Here is a 12,160-nt window from a genome sequence, read left to right on the forward strand (position 1 = left end):
GGCAGTGGTTTCTGTTCCAGTGTGGGTAGGAGAATTGAAGTTGAATTGTAATGTAAATAGAAATTTTTTACTGCGGATGCATTTAGTGGATTGTAATGCAACACAGTTCTAAGGTCCTCTAACAATATGATTTCTTATGGTCGCAAACAATTTTAAAATATTCTGAAGCAACTGGAGTTGGAGTGGGAGCCCTGTTCCATGTGCTGCTAGAATTGATCTTTTACTTCATCAAGAAATCGTCAAAGTTTTGTTATTATTATTTTGTTCTTTTTTTTTTTTAAAGAAATGTTTAGTTGATTCATTACCAGTTGTTGTTGTTGTTGTTCATAATCATCAGCAATACAATAAAAACCTTTGAAAATGTATGATCTCAATCCGGTTTTGTGTGAAATTTTGATGTTTTTCAGCTGTGGACAAATATAAGTACTACACAATTTAGAGTAGCCTGTGCCCCCCCCCCCCCCCCCCGACCCCACCCCCCTTTTTTCTCTCTCACCAGAACCAGAACAGAGAAAAGCCTCCACCTCTGAGCCTGGTTCTGCAGGTTTCTTCCTTGTAAAAGGGAGTTTTTCCTTTCCACAGTTGCTTATGTTTGCTTATTTAGAATTGTTGCTTTCTTTTTCCTGTAAAAGTTCCTTGAAATGACTGTGTTGGATTTGGCGCTATACAAACATAATTTAATTGAAATGACGATAACGCAGAGCTGAGACCTGAGCTGAAGGTGCTGAGGTAGCATTAGCATCAGAGTGGCAGTGAAACATGCAGTGTGTTGCATAGAACCTGTGAGCATGAGTCTAGAGAGAAAAGGCCACGACAAACATGATTTCACATCTTTATGAATGATTTTGCAGATAATGATTAAAAATGAGTCTCTTTTTCTTTCACTTCCAGAAGCAAAGACATTTTGTGTATCAGTTCCAACGAGCTGACAGAGTCTTTGGAGACTTTCTAAAAAGATAATGTGGTTGAATGTGGACTTCATGGTGTACCTTTTTGTAACATGTATTGGAACTTGTGGTGTAGTGGATAGCACCCTCACCTCAAGGCGTGAGGTTACCCGGTTCCAGTCTCGTGGTTCGAAGTTCTTCCTGTGAGGAGTTTGCATGTCCTTCCTGTGTGTGTTTTTTATTTCCCCCCACAGTGTGAATTGAGTGTGTGACTGTGAATGTCCTGTAGGTGCGTGTCCTGTGATGGACTGCTCACCTGTCCAGGTGAACCTGCCTTCACTCACGGTCAGCCGGATCAGATCCAACCGGAGACTCAGAGCTGAAGATAGACGATAATTCATTCGCACATATCAACAGGTGAGCCCGCAGGTCGGGAGCAGAAATGTTCAGTGAGGGTCACCTTTCTCACTCTGATTAAATGCTGTCTAATATATTGCAGCCGAAGCTCTGTGCACTCAGCATGCTGCTGTCATTGATTGGCTGCATGTGACAGTGTTAAAAGTTATGTGGACACTGCCGCTAATCAATAAAAAAATGTATGTGCCTCGAACCTGGGAGGCATCTGTAATGAAATCAATAACTGTGCTTGGCTTCTGGCATTAAGATCATTGCCCAGGTTGTTATTTAGTCATTGTTGTTCTATACCAACAGCATAACCTGGCTACCATAAGAAATCAATGGCACAATATTGCAGCAAACCTCCCAATTAGGGACTGGCAGGGCTGGCAAGGAATCAATGCAGGTTTTTGCCATTACCACTCCTTCTGGGAAATCACAGGACATTATTTTTCTGTCGCACAAAGGATGACGCCTGGCTGTAGATATTTAAGATCCATCTGAGGCCCTTCGCTTCCTTTCCATTTGGGTATGGTTCAAATCCTGCAGCAGAAGGGAAAGTGCACAGAAAAAGTCATCATTTGTGTGCAGCCGGTGACATGATGTGTGACTGTAACATATTGATCACGGGAGAAGAATCCATTTCGAACTGAATACTGCAGAGAAATTAAAAGTTGGTATCAAAATGAATCCTCAGCTGACTGATTAAATTCTTCATTGGGAACACTTGGCACAAACTTTGTTCAAACCCACAGGCTGAGACAGTCAGCAGATACAGGAAAATGTGAAGATAGTTTCAACAACTATAATTAAATGCAATAAAAACCTTTCTGCAAATTACAGCAGGGGAAATCTGGGAGTGGGGAGATGCCTTTTCTCCAACAGGAAATTTTTCTTTTGATTCAAGACAAAAATAATTTTGATGAGTGAAGAGTAAAACTGAATGATTTTGGTAAAGCACAGATTACAGATTGTACTGCGTGGGAATACATCTGGTGCTGAGCATCGCGCCATGGACCTGGCTACAACAATTCCTTGGATTTGTCCCAATCTGACCGAAATAGCTGCCGAGGTTCCAAAATCCAACAATTCCAACAACGTTTCTTACTGGAACAGCACCGGAGCCAGACCGAAGGCATCGACTCCAGCCTGCACCTAGTCTGATGTGTCTGAGATGTCTGCCTAACAGAGGCAAGTCCAGTAAGAAAACAACCAAGAAGCCTCCTCCACTCACTCCTCCAGCAGGAATTCCTCTGCAGAACAGGTACGCTCCCCGGGCTCGGAGTGAAATGTGTGATAACAGCGACCAGCCAGGACTCGGGGGACGCTCATCACACAACAAGCAGGTTCACAGAAATAACCCCAAAACCACAACTAAACCAAGGGCGAGGGGAATCTTAAGAACTGCATCTTGTTCTTTTTCAAGTCTGGACCTGCTGGACACTCTATTGATTGGGGACTCAGTCAGCAGGCACAATGAGAAAGACTGTAAATCTCACTGTGTATCTCAGTGGTAACAACAGTGCAGGAGCCGACAGCGATGTTACCCACTCTTTGGTCTCCACATCCCAGCCACATGAACATCATCATCCATGCAGGCTCCTGTGACATACTGTGGAGCAAGACTGGATCTGAGGTCCTGAAAAATGACTTTTCATTACGAATGGAGACTCTGAAGGAGTCCGAGCCCCAACAGGTTTCATTCCAGGCCCCATTCCAACCCTGGGAAGAGGAATTGAATGTTTCTCTCGTCTTCTGGCCTTGAAATACGTGGCTGACTTCAACATGCTTCTCCAATGGGATAAAGTTCATCGACAACTTCAACCTGTTCTGGAACTGTAAGGACCGCTTCAGACCGGACGGGGTTCATCCGGATATCACTGGATCCAGACTGCTGGGCGCCAACATACGTCACGCCCTCGGGATAACGCACTCAACAGGGACTCAGCCTCCACCCCTCCCCTCTCATGTGTTCCTGCGCCCCGGATCAACCAGGGAACCAGAAAGACCTCTCTGTCCCAGTCCAGGACCCAGCGACGCCCCCGCCCCCCCCCTGCCTTCCTCAACCACATCTGTGAGGGAGCTTGTCAAAGCAGCGACATTGAACCTCTGTCAGTTGGAGCAGTTATTAAACACTAAAGCTCATAGGCAGCATCCATCCGAGGTGCACCAGAGATGAGCGAGACCCCCTGCTGCTTTGTTTAACACACCAGTCATCTCAAGTCGCCGGCAGCCTGGTCCAAAGCCTCTCAGTAAGAACCAACATACAGTTTACTATCTAATCTGACAACAGTTGTGTGTCAGCCTCAGTGTGAACCCAGTGGGATTCATCACACTACAATCTGGTTTACTTCATGTTAGGTCTCTGTCGGTCAGGTCACTTTTAATTAATGATCTTATTACTGAGGAAAAAATACATTTCATGTTTTTAACAGAAACTTGGTTAAATGATAACAACAGTGCAGCGGCTCTTATTGAATCAGCTCCTCCACCCTTCAGGAGCTCCTCCACCCTTCAGTTTTCTCAGCGAGGTCAGAGTGTTGGAGAAAGGAGGCGGAGGAGCTTCTTTGTATAACGACATGTATCAATGCAAACATCTGTCGTAAGGAAAGTTTGACTCTTTTGAACATGTTGTCCTTAAGCTGAACTCTTCCTATCCGGCAATATTAGCAACCATCTATACACCACCCAAATACAAAGCAAACTTCTTTCATGACTTCAGCAAACTGCTGTCTGCTGGATGTATTGGTTATGACTCTGTTGTGGTAATGGGTGATTTTATTATTACTGTGATAATCCAGAAGATAACAGTGCTGAGGAACTCCTGAACATCTGGAAATCTTTGACTTTTCCAGCATGTGACAAATTCCACACACAAGGGACACGTCTTAGACTTGGTTATTTCCAAAGGTCTAAACATTTCTGAGGTTGTGGTGAAAGACGTGTCTGACCATTCCCTTGTCTCATTCAAAGTCTCTATCTCAGCTGACAGCAGTAGAAGGAAAACAGAGAAACATCACATTGATAGAAACACTCAGCGAGTCTTCAGCCAGACATTCTCTAGCATGCAGCTTCTATCAACCACCTTGTAGAGAACTTCAGCTCTAAAGTTATAAACATCATTGATACCATAGCGCCAGTCAGAGCTAAAGTAGAGTGTGATAGGAGGAAAGCTCCATGGAGTAATAATAGACTGGTTAAGGCCCAAAAAAGAGAGTGCAGATAGGTGGAGCACAGGTGGAGAAAATCTAAGCTCCACCTTCATTATAACATCGACAAAGAAATGCTGCGTATGTATAACCTAGAATTAAAAAGGGCCAGACAATCTTTCTTCTCTGAGATTATCACCAAACACAGTAATGATGCCGGTACTTTGTTTAGTGTCGTGGACAGACTGACCAACCCCTCACCATCAGTCCCTCCTGAACTGTTATCAGATGCATCTTGGAATGATTTTCATCCTATTTCACCATAAAATAACCGAGATCAGACTGAGAGTCAGTCAGTGGAGCTCAGGCATTACGACTGGAACACCTGAGCCTCCACACAAAGATGTTCTGTCTAATCTGGCAGATGTTCTCCTGTTAGACTGAGCAGCACTAACCCACATTGTTCAACACCTCAACCCCACAACATGCAGCCTCCACTCTCTACCCACAAAGTTTTTTAAAGATGTTTTTAACTGTCTCGCTCCAGATGTACTACAGGGAGTACCCAGCTCTCTTCAGATGGGTGTTTTTCCAAAAACTCTAAAGACAGCCGTTATCAAAGCTCTTTTTAAAGAGTAATCTGGATGCTTCAGTAATTAGTAATTACAGGCCCATATCAAACCTTTCTTAAACAAGATTATTGAAATGGTAGTTTTTACACAATTTAATGCTTTTATTGCACAAAACAATTACCTAAATGTTTTCCAATCTGGATTTAAGTCAAAGCACAGCACTGAAACACTCTTATTAAAGTGCTGAATGACGTCTACATGAGCAGTGACACTTCCAGAGTCTCAGTTTTAGTGTTACTGGATCTTAGTGCTGCTTTCGACACGGTTGACCACAACATCCTGCTGAACCCACTGGAAAAATGGCCGGGAATTTCTGGCACTGCTAAGTTGGTTTAAATTTACTTGCAAGATCGCGACTATACTGTGTCAATGGCCAATTACGAATCTGAGCAAATGAAAATCACTTGTGGGGTTCCTCAAGGCTCCATCCTTGGGCCCCTTTTATTTAACATCAACATGCTGCCATTGGCTCAGATCATGGAACATTACAACGTCTTATTCTACACTGAACAAAAATATAAACGCAACACTTTAGTTTTTGCTCCCATTTTTCATGAGATCTAAAACATTTTCTACCGACACAAAATACCTATTTCTCTCAAATACTGTTCACAAATCTGTCTAAATCTGTGTTAGTGAGCACTTCTCCTTTGCCGAGATAATCCATCCCATATCACAGGTGTGGCGTATCAAGATGCTGATTAGACAGCATGAATATTGCACAGGTGTGACTTAGGGTGGCCACAATAAAAGGCCACTATGAAATGTGCAGTTTTGCATTATTGGGGGGGTCTAAGGGGGGCGGTCACAAAACCAAAACCAGTCAGTATCTGGCGTGACCACCGTGTGCCTCCCGCAGTGCAGCACATCTCCTTTGCATAGTGTTGATCAGGTTGTTGATTGTGGCCTGTGGAATGTTGGTCCACTCCTCGTCAATGGCAGTGTGAACATTAACAAGTCAGGAATGTTCTGGCTTTGGCTGCAGCAGCAGTGTAGCTTTTATCCTGCTGGATGTGTTTGAATTCTTCATAATCTCAGGGAATAACTGCTCTTCCAATAATCTGTAAACTGCGCTGCAGGATTTCTCTCTATGTGATTGGTCAGACGCTGCAAACTCCGCCCCTTTCACGTGAACGTGCACATGTAGGTCTGGGTTGAACCAGCGAGTTGATAACCTGCTTCGTAGTAACGGTGATCAGGATCGCGTGTGTCTGGATCAGTCAACCCCGGAAACAGAGAGAGATCCTGGATATGTTGATCAGGGTTCATAGTACAATCCTCAGCTCTATATATAAAGGAAGAAACAGGTATTATGAGTGATCAACACATTAGTTTGCATACCAGCATAACCAGCTTGTCTCACTTCTGCTCAGAACTGTTAATAACATGACCATATATGGGAGAATGATCCGGTGTGTGAGGCAGAACAATTGAACTGTTGAGTTTTAGGAATAGCAGACCATTGACCTTGGTTCCCAGGCAGATAAACGCCATGCTGGAGAAGGGAGTGAGGGAATCTTCTCGAGTGGAAAGCCAGCTGGAGAAGGGAGTGAACCAAGAGTCGCCAGCTTAAAGCCGGGAAGGTGTGAAGCCTTGCACTCCAGGTTGAGACAAATGTCAAAGCCGACATCCTGACCATCTGAAGAAAGTACGATTGTGACATCAAAAACTTCTCGGGACAGAAAAATAGATATGTGTTCAGTTTCGGTAAAAACAACATGTGGCATCCACACCATATGTGCAGGGAGGGGTGAAAGAAATGCTTATAAACCAACGTTTTCCTGTACTCTGGACTCTTGACCAAAGAAGCCTGGTCCTCCCGGACAGACTGGTGCTTGGGCGCGAGATCTCATTTTATTCCATGTATTCTGCTTAAGGTAATTATCTGTGAAACTGTGTGATTGATTCCACTCTTGTTTCCTCATCAATAAAAGAACCCATTAATGACTTTTTTTTCCTTCAATATCAGTGTCAGTGAATGACCACGCCCCCTTATACCAGCTGAGGAAATGCATAAATGAAATTTATGAGTGGATGTGTCTTTTTACAACTCAACCCAGAGAAAACTGAAGTCATTGTTTTTGGCCCCAAAGAAGAAAGGTTAAAGGTCAGTGCTCATCTTGACTCCAGGTCACTCAGGACATCAAATCAGGCAGAAATCTGGGTGGAGTTCTGGACTCAGACCTGAAATTCAACCGCCACATTAATACAATAACTAAATCAGATATCTGAAAAGTATTGAAGAATCAAAGGATTTCTGAGCAACAAGATCCTGAGAAACTTGTTCATGCATTTATTTTCAGTAGGTTGGATTATTGTAACGGTGTGTTTACAGGCCTCAGTAAAAAATATCTGTCAGGCAACTACAGCTCATCCAGAACGCTGCAGCCAGAGTCCTCACCAACACAAAGAGGGTGGAGCACATTACACCACCACACTGAGGGTGGAGCTCATCCCCCCGTGCTCCACCCTCTCCACTGGCTGCCTGTGTATCAAAGGACTTCAGAATGGTCCTTCTGCTCCAGAAAGCTTTGAATGGTTTCGGCCTAAATCATCTCAGATTGACTTGTAGAAGATCAAAGCTCCAGACCTCTGAGGTCATCAGGAAGAGGTTGACTCACTGTTCCTACAGTCAGATGAAACAAGGTGAAGCAGCTTTTAGTTCCTACCTCCTCACCTGTGGAACAAACTTCCTGAACACCTGAACACTGCTGACACACTCACTTCTTTTAAATCAGGACTTAAAACATTCCTAGATACACAGGCTTTTAAATAAACAATAGATTTTACTTACTTTCTAAAATTTCTCTTAATAAATCTTTTACCTTATTCATTCTGCTTTTTATGCTGTTCTGAAAACTTATATAGTTTCGTTTCTTTAAAGTTTTAATCTTTTATTAATACATTTTTTTATGTCTTGGTAAAGTTTTTCTGTATTTCTTTAATTTCTTTGTAAAACACTGTGAATTGTCTTGTGTTTGAATGGTGCTCTATAAATAAATTTGCCTTGCCTTGCCTTGCTTTTCAGAAATAGATGAGGAAACTGAACTTTATATGAGGGGAGAGTTGCAAATTGCGACACTTCTGGGTTATAGAGGCTTTACAATTGAAATATAATGTGACAAACTGGTTTGCATGTTGACATTATCACAAGAAACTATTCTGCTACTGATTTATTGGACATTGTGACTCATTGCAATAATATGAAAAGTAAAAAAAAAAAACATTTCTCTTTCCTCTGTCCCACACAACAGATAAATCAGAATATGTTCCAAATCAAAGTTTTACTTTCCAATATTATGTAATAAATTACACAAACTCAGATTTCAACATTCGGCCACTAAATCATGTTTAAAAGCTGAAAACTGGCCAACTCTTGAAAGAATGACTTTTCTCTTTTTCATGCAAAAATATTTTAAAAACCAAATATGTCCGGACAAAATGAATAATCTAACGTCCACTCACTTTCACTGTAACAGTCATTTTTGTTTTGAGCCCCCGCATCATGCACAACCCATTCTCTGTAAAAGTGAGCATATAATTTGCAGATTTGCTTTGTTTGTAATGTCAAGCACTTAAAGATCCAAGTGTTCTTTGGTCACCGTGACGCTGTCAGCTGGTGTTTGTTGGCCTGTATTGACACTGATTAGAAACAGGAACGTGTCACACGAGCGTTCAGCAGAGCTGTGAAAGCGAACATCCTCCGTAAGCGCGTCACATATCATTTGCATCAGGCTTCCATATGTCAAAGCATTAAAAAAAAAAAAGAAAAAAAAAAAAGCCCCGGGCCAAATACACACATTACTAATCATGTGTTTTTCTGGCAGACTCCCGGCTCCCCACAGTGTGATTATCATCTGAACCTGCTGCCCTCCTCCCAGAGAAGAGGGTGAGGGTTGCTGATTAATAGTGTGTTTTGGACAGCGTTGATGGAATGAAAAAAACAAACAAACAACAACATAGAATATGAAAATGTCTTCATGCATCCTTTTTGGGTTTTTTGTACCACGTATTTATTTCTCAGACAACAATATCTACCGCTTCAAAAACTCATTCACAATCGGTGGGATAAACACGTCCGCTCTGAGTGTGCGCTGATGGTATCACATATTTAATGACGTTCACTACAGTAACCCTGAATACTGGAATAACACTTCCCACAATAAGTTTGCTTTGGCTTAATTCGCTCGACTCTCCGCAGGAAGGAGATCTTTTGATTCTATTTATTATTTATGAATGAATCCTCTTTTCATCACACATAATATTCCCTGGTTTAGTTTAGTGTTTGGTGTGGGTCCAAACTCCTTGACAGCCGATCGCTGAAGCTCTCCCACCGACTGTGGTTCATATCACAGAAACACCCGAACACCAACATCTAATTTCACTTCTGCACATTTGATCACATTTCTAATGACATCAGTGTTTGTGTGAATAAAAAGGTTCCTTTTTTTTTTTTAATAAACCTGTTAATTTCCTCAAACCCAAAGAACAAAAGTGCCTTTTGTCTCTCACCTTTCTGTGTTGGTTTTAATCACCACTTTCACTGAGAAAATTTAACTCAAAATTCTGAATTGTGATTCGTCAGTTCAGTGTTTCAAACGAACTGAGTTATTCTGTATGATCGAAGCACACAAACTTGACGGGCACTTTTCCAGCCTGGCTGGAGCTTGTTTTCGCTGCGGTGCTCCTCCCACAGGAGAAACTGGGTGAACGGTGAGATTGTGCAACAGATCCAGATCTGCAGTCTCCTGACCTGAGCTCAACTGGTAAGCTGCACACACTGAAACTAGTCCTTTCACTCCAGAAAGGTCTTTTTCTATGCACAATAATAACATTACTCCTTTTTGTTGGATCTGTTGTTAGCAGCAGAGCAGTTGTTAACACTGCTTGAATCAGTTTGGTGTATTTTTGTCCATTTTAAAAATGTGTTATTTGAGATGTAAAATACACGCCTGCCTTTACCTCTCAGGGTCCTGAAACACGGCAGGTTGGTATGAAGCGTTCCTGCTTCCTCACTCTTCCATGTGAATGTGTTGGATCATTTTCCTCCCTGTTTGTTTGTACAGCACTTTGACAGAACAAGCATGGCGGCTGTGATGGAGGATGAGGTCTTTAAGGTTTTCACCACTCATGCGACGGTCGTCCTTGTGAAGCTTTTACTGATGGGACCTTTGACGGCTTTCTACCGCTTCTCCAGAGGAGTAAGTGTCACTCACATCAATGATTATTTAGTTAATCAGTTATTTTGTAATGGTGCTCGCTCTGGAAAGTGTGATGACTTGGCAGTGAGATTAGATAAGATGGTTTTTTTCCGCCTCTTCCTGGATTCATTACAAACATCTGTGACCTTACTGGTGACTTCTGATGTGCAACAACAACAACAACAACAACAACAACAACAACAACAACAACAACAACAACAACAACAACAACAACAACAACAACAACAACAACAACAACAACAACAACAACAACAACAACAACAACAGCAACAATTGTGTATGCATGAATTCTCTCTCTATCTTTAAGGCCTTTGCAAATGAGGAAGATGTGGCCCTGAAGCCAGCAGAGGAGAGAAAGAAGATGCTGAGGACTCATCCAGATGTAGAACGAGTCAGAAGGTTTGATGATTGAGGCTGTAAACAGACACGACCCTTCCCTGCTCGCCCAGTTAAATCTGTGCACAATCGTAGTGTTTCACGCGGGTATTTGCCGACTTGTTTCCAACGTGCAGATGTCACCAGAATGACCTGGAGACCGTTGTGCCCTTCGTGCTGGTGGGCCTCCTCTACACTCTGACGGGACCCGAGCTTTCTTCTGCCCAGCTTTGCTTCCGCCTCTTCACCGGGGCTCGGCTCTTCCACACCGTCTCGTACGTCGTCGCTCTGCCGCAGCCCTGCAGGGCCCTGTCATGGATGCTGGGTATGGGGGTCAACTTCTTCATGGCATACAGGGTGCTCCAGACAGTCCTGGTTCTGTAGAGACCAGAGGACTCTACACACAGCAGGACGTGTCTTCACTTTATAAACCCTGCAGCTTTTTGTGCCATTATCAATCGGTCTGCGTTTTGAACTTCGGACTTTGCTGATCCAGTTTGTTTTATTGCGAGAGCTGTCTCAACATGCTCTACATGAGCAGTCCCATTCACACACACACACACTATCATTCACACAGTCTACAACAATCTTGGCTCATTCATGCTGAATGTGTCCAAACCTGTTTTTCAAATGAGGGCCGTCCATAGGCTGACCGGCTTTCCACGCCTCACACGACACCCGGCACCACACCCGACATTCAAGAGCCGCTTTCTCCTTTTCACCGTGACTCTGCAAAAAAAAAAAACGTTTGTGTAGAGTCCGCAGCCTGTCAGCCGCATGATGAATCGGATGATGTGTTTCTTATGTGATGTTATGTCAAATGTGGTCAGTTGGTAACATCATGTGACGCTAAAATGAGGAATGAAATAAATACTTGCTGTCATTTACCTTTGTGTGTGTTTCATGTTTGGACTTGACGCTATCGCACGAGACCTGAATTACATAACACATCATATATGTGTGTGTGTGTGTGTGTGTGTGTGTGTGTGTGTGTGTGTGTGTGTGTGTGTGTGTGTGTGTGTGTGTGTGTGTGTGTGTGTGTGTGTAGGGCCTCACTTCATTTCACAGATCTGATTTTGTGAGAGGCGTCTGGCTGCAGGACCTCAGCTCTCAGGCATTTCCGGTGCAGCCTGAGCTGTGAGGCTCCCTCCACTGTCAGACAGGAAATGACGACACGTTTAACTTAGCGGGAGTGTTCTCACGCCAACATGGGAACAATCAAAAAGCAGAGGAGAGTCCTTTGGTATGTGTGTACAGGGGAAAGCTGGAGCTGGAAATCTCGAGATTAGTCCATCTGTTGTGTGTCTTGCCACATCCACCATAGTTGTTACCAGTCCCTGGGGTGGATACCTCCTTGCATGAAAAAAATAAGATATATAAGGGAGATAGTGGACAGCTTGCAATGAGGCACATAGATGAATATTATGGTTATGTGCAAATCTTAACAGACGGTTCGAATGAACCAAAACCAGGGAAAGTGGGCACAGCGTGTGATCCCA

General features: G+C 43.1%; 1 protein-coding gene across 1 annotated transcript; it reads left to right on the forward strand.

The window, feature by feature from the left end:
- Window positions 1-9,637: 9,637 nt before the first annotated feature.
- Window positions 9,638-11,548, forward strand: mgst1.2 (microsomal glutathione S-transferase 1.2). The gene is made up of 4 exons (XM_080491833.1): window positions 9,638-9,830; window positions 10,131-10,265; window positions 10,594-10,685; window positions 10,799-11,548. The coding sequence occupies exons 2-4, from the start codon at window positions 10,149-10,151 to the stop codon at window positions 11,043-11,045; spliced, it is 456 nt and encodes a 151-aa protein (XP_080347959.1). The 5' UTR covers window positions 9,638-9,830; window positions 10,131-10,148; the 3' UTR covers window positions 11,046-11,548.
- Window positions 11,549-12,160: the final 612 nt, after the last annotated feature.

Source organism: Lipophrys pholis (genome assembly GCF_963383615.2).
Source record: "Lipophrys pholis genome assembly, chromosome: 22".
Classification (NCBI taxonomy): domain Eukaryota; kingdom Metazoa; phylum Chordata; class Actinopteri; order Blenniiformes; family Blenniidae; genus Lipophrys; species Lipophrys pholis.

What these genes read in the sequence shown, in the direction of transcription:
- mgst1.2 (XM_080491833.1), top strand. Translation starts at nt 10,149, where the DNA reads ATGGCGGCTGTGATGGAGGATGAGGTCTTTAAGGTTTTCACCACTCAT. An exon ending in TCTACCGCTTCTCCAGAGGA is followed by an intron (nt 10,266 to 10,593) that starts GTAAGTGTCACT and finishes TCTATCTTTAAG; the next exon opens with GCCTTTGCAAATGAGGAAGA. An exon ending in GATGTAGAACGAGTCAGAAG is followed by an intron (nt 10,686 to 10,798) that starts GTTTGATGATTG and finishes TCCAACGTGCAG; the next exon opens with ATGTCACCAGAATGACCTGG.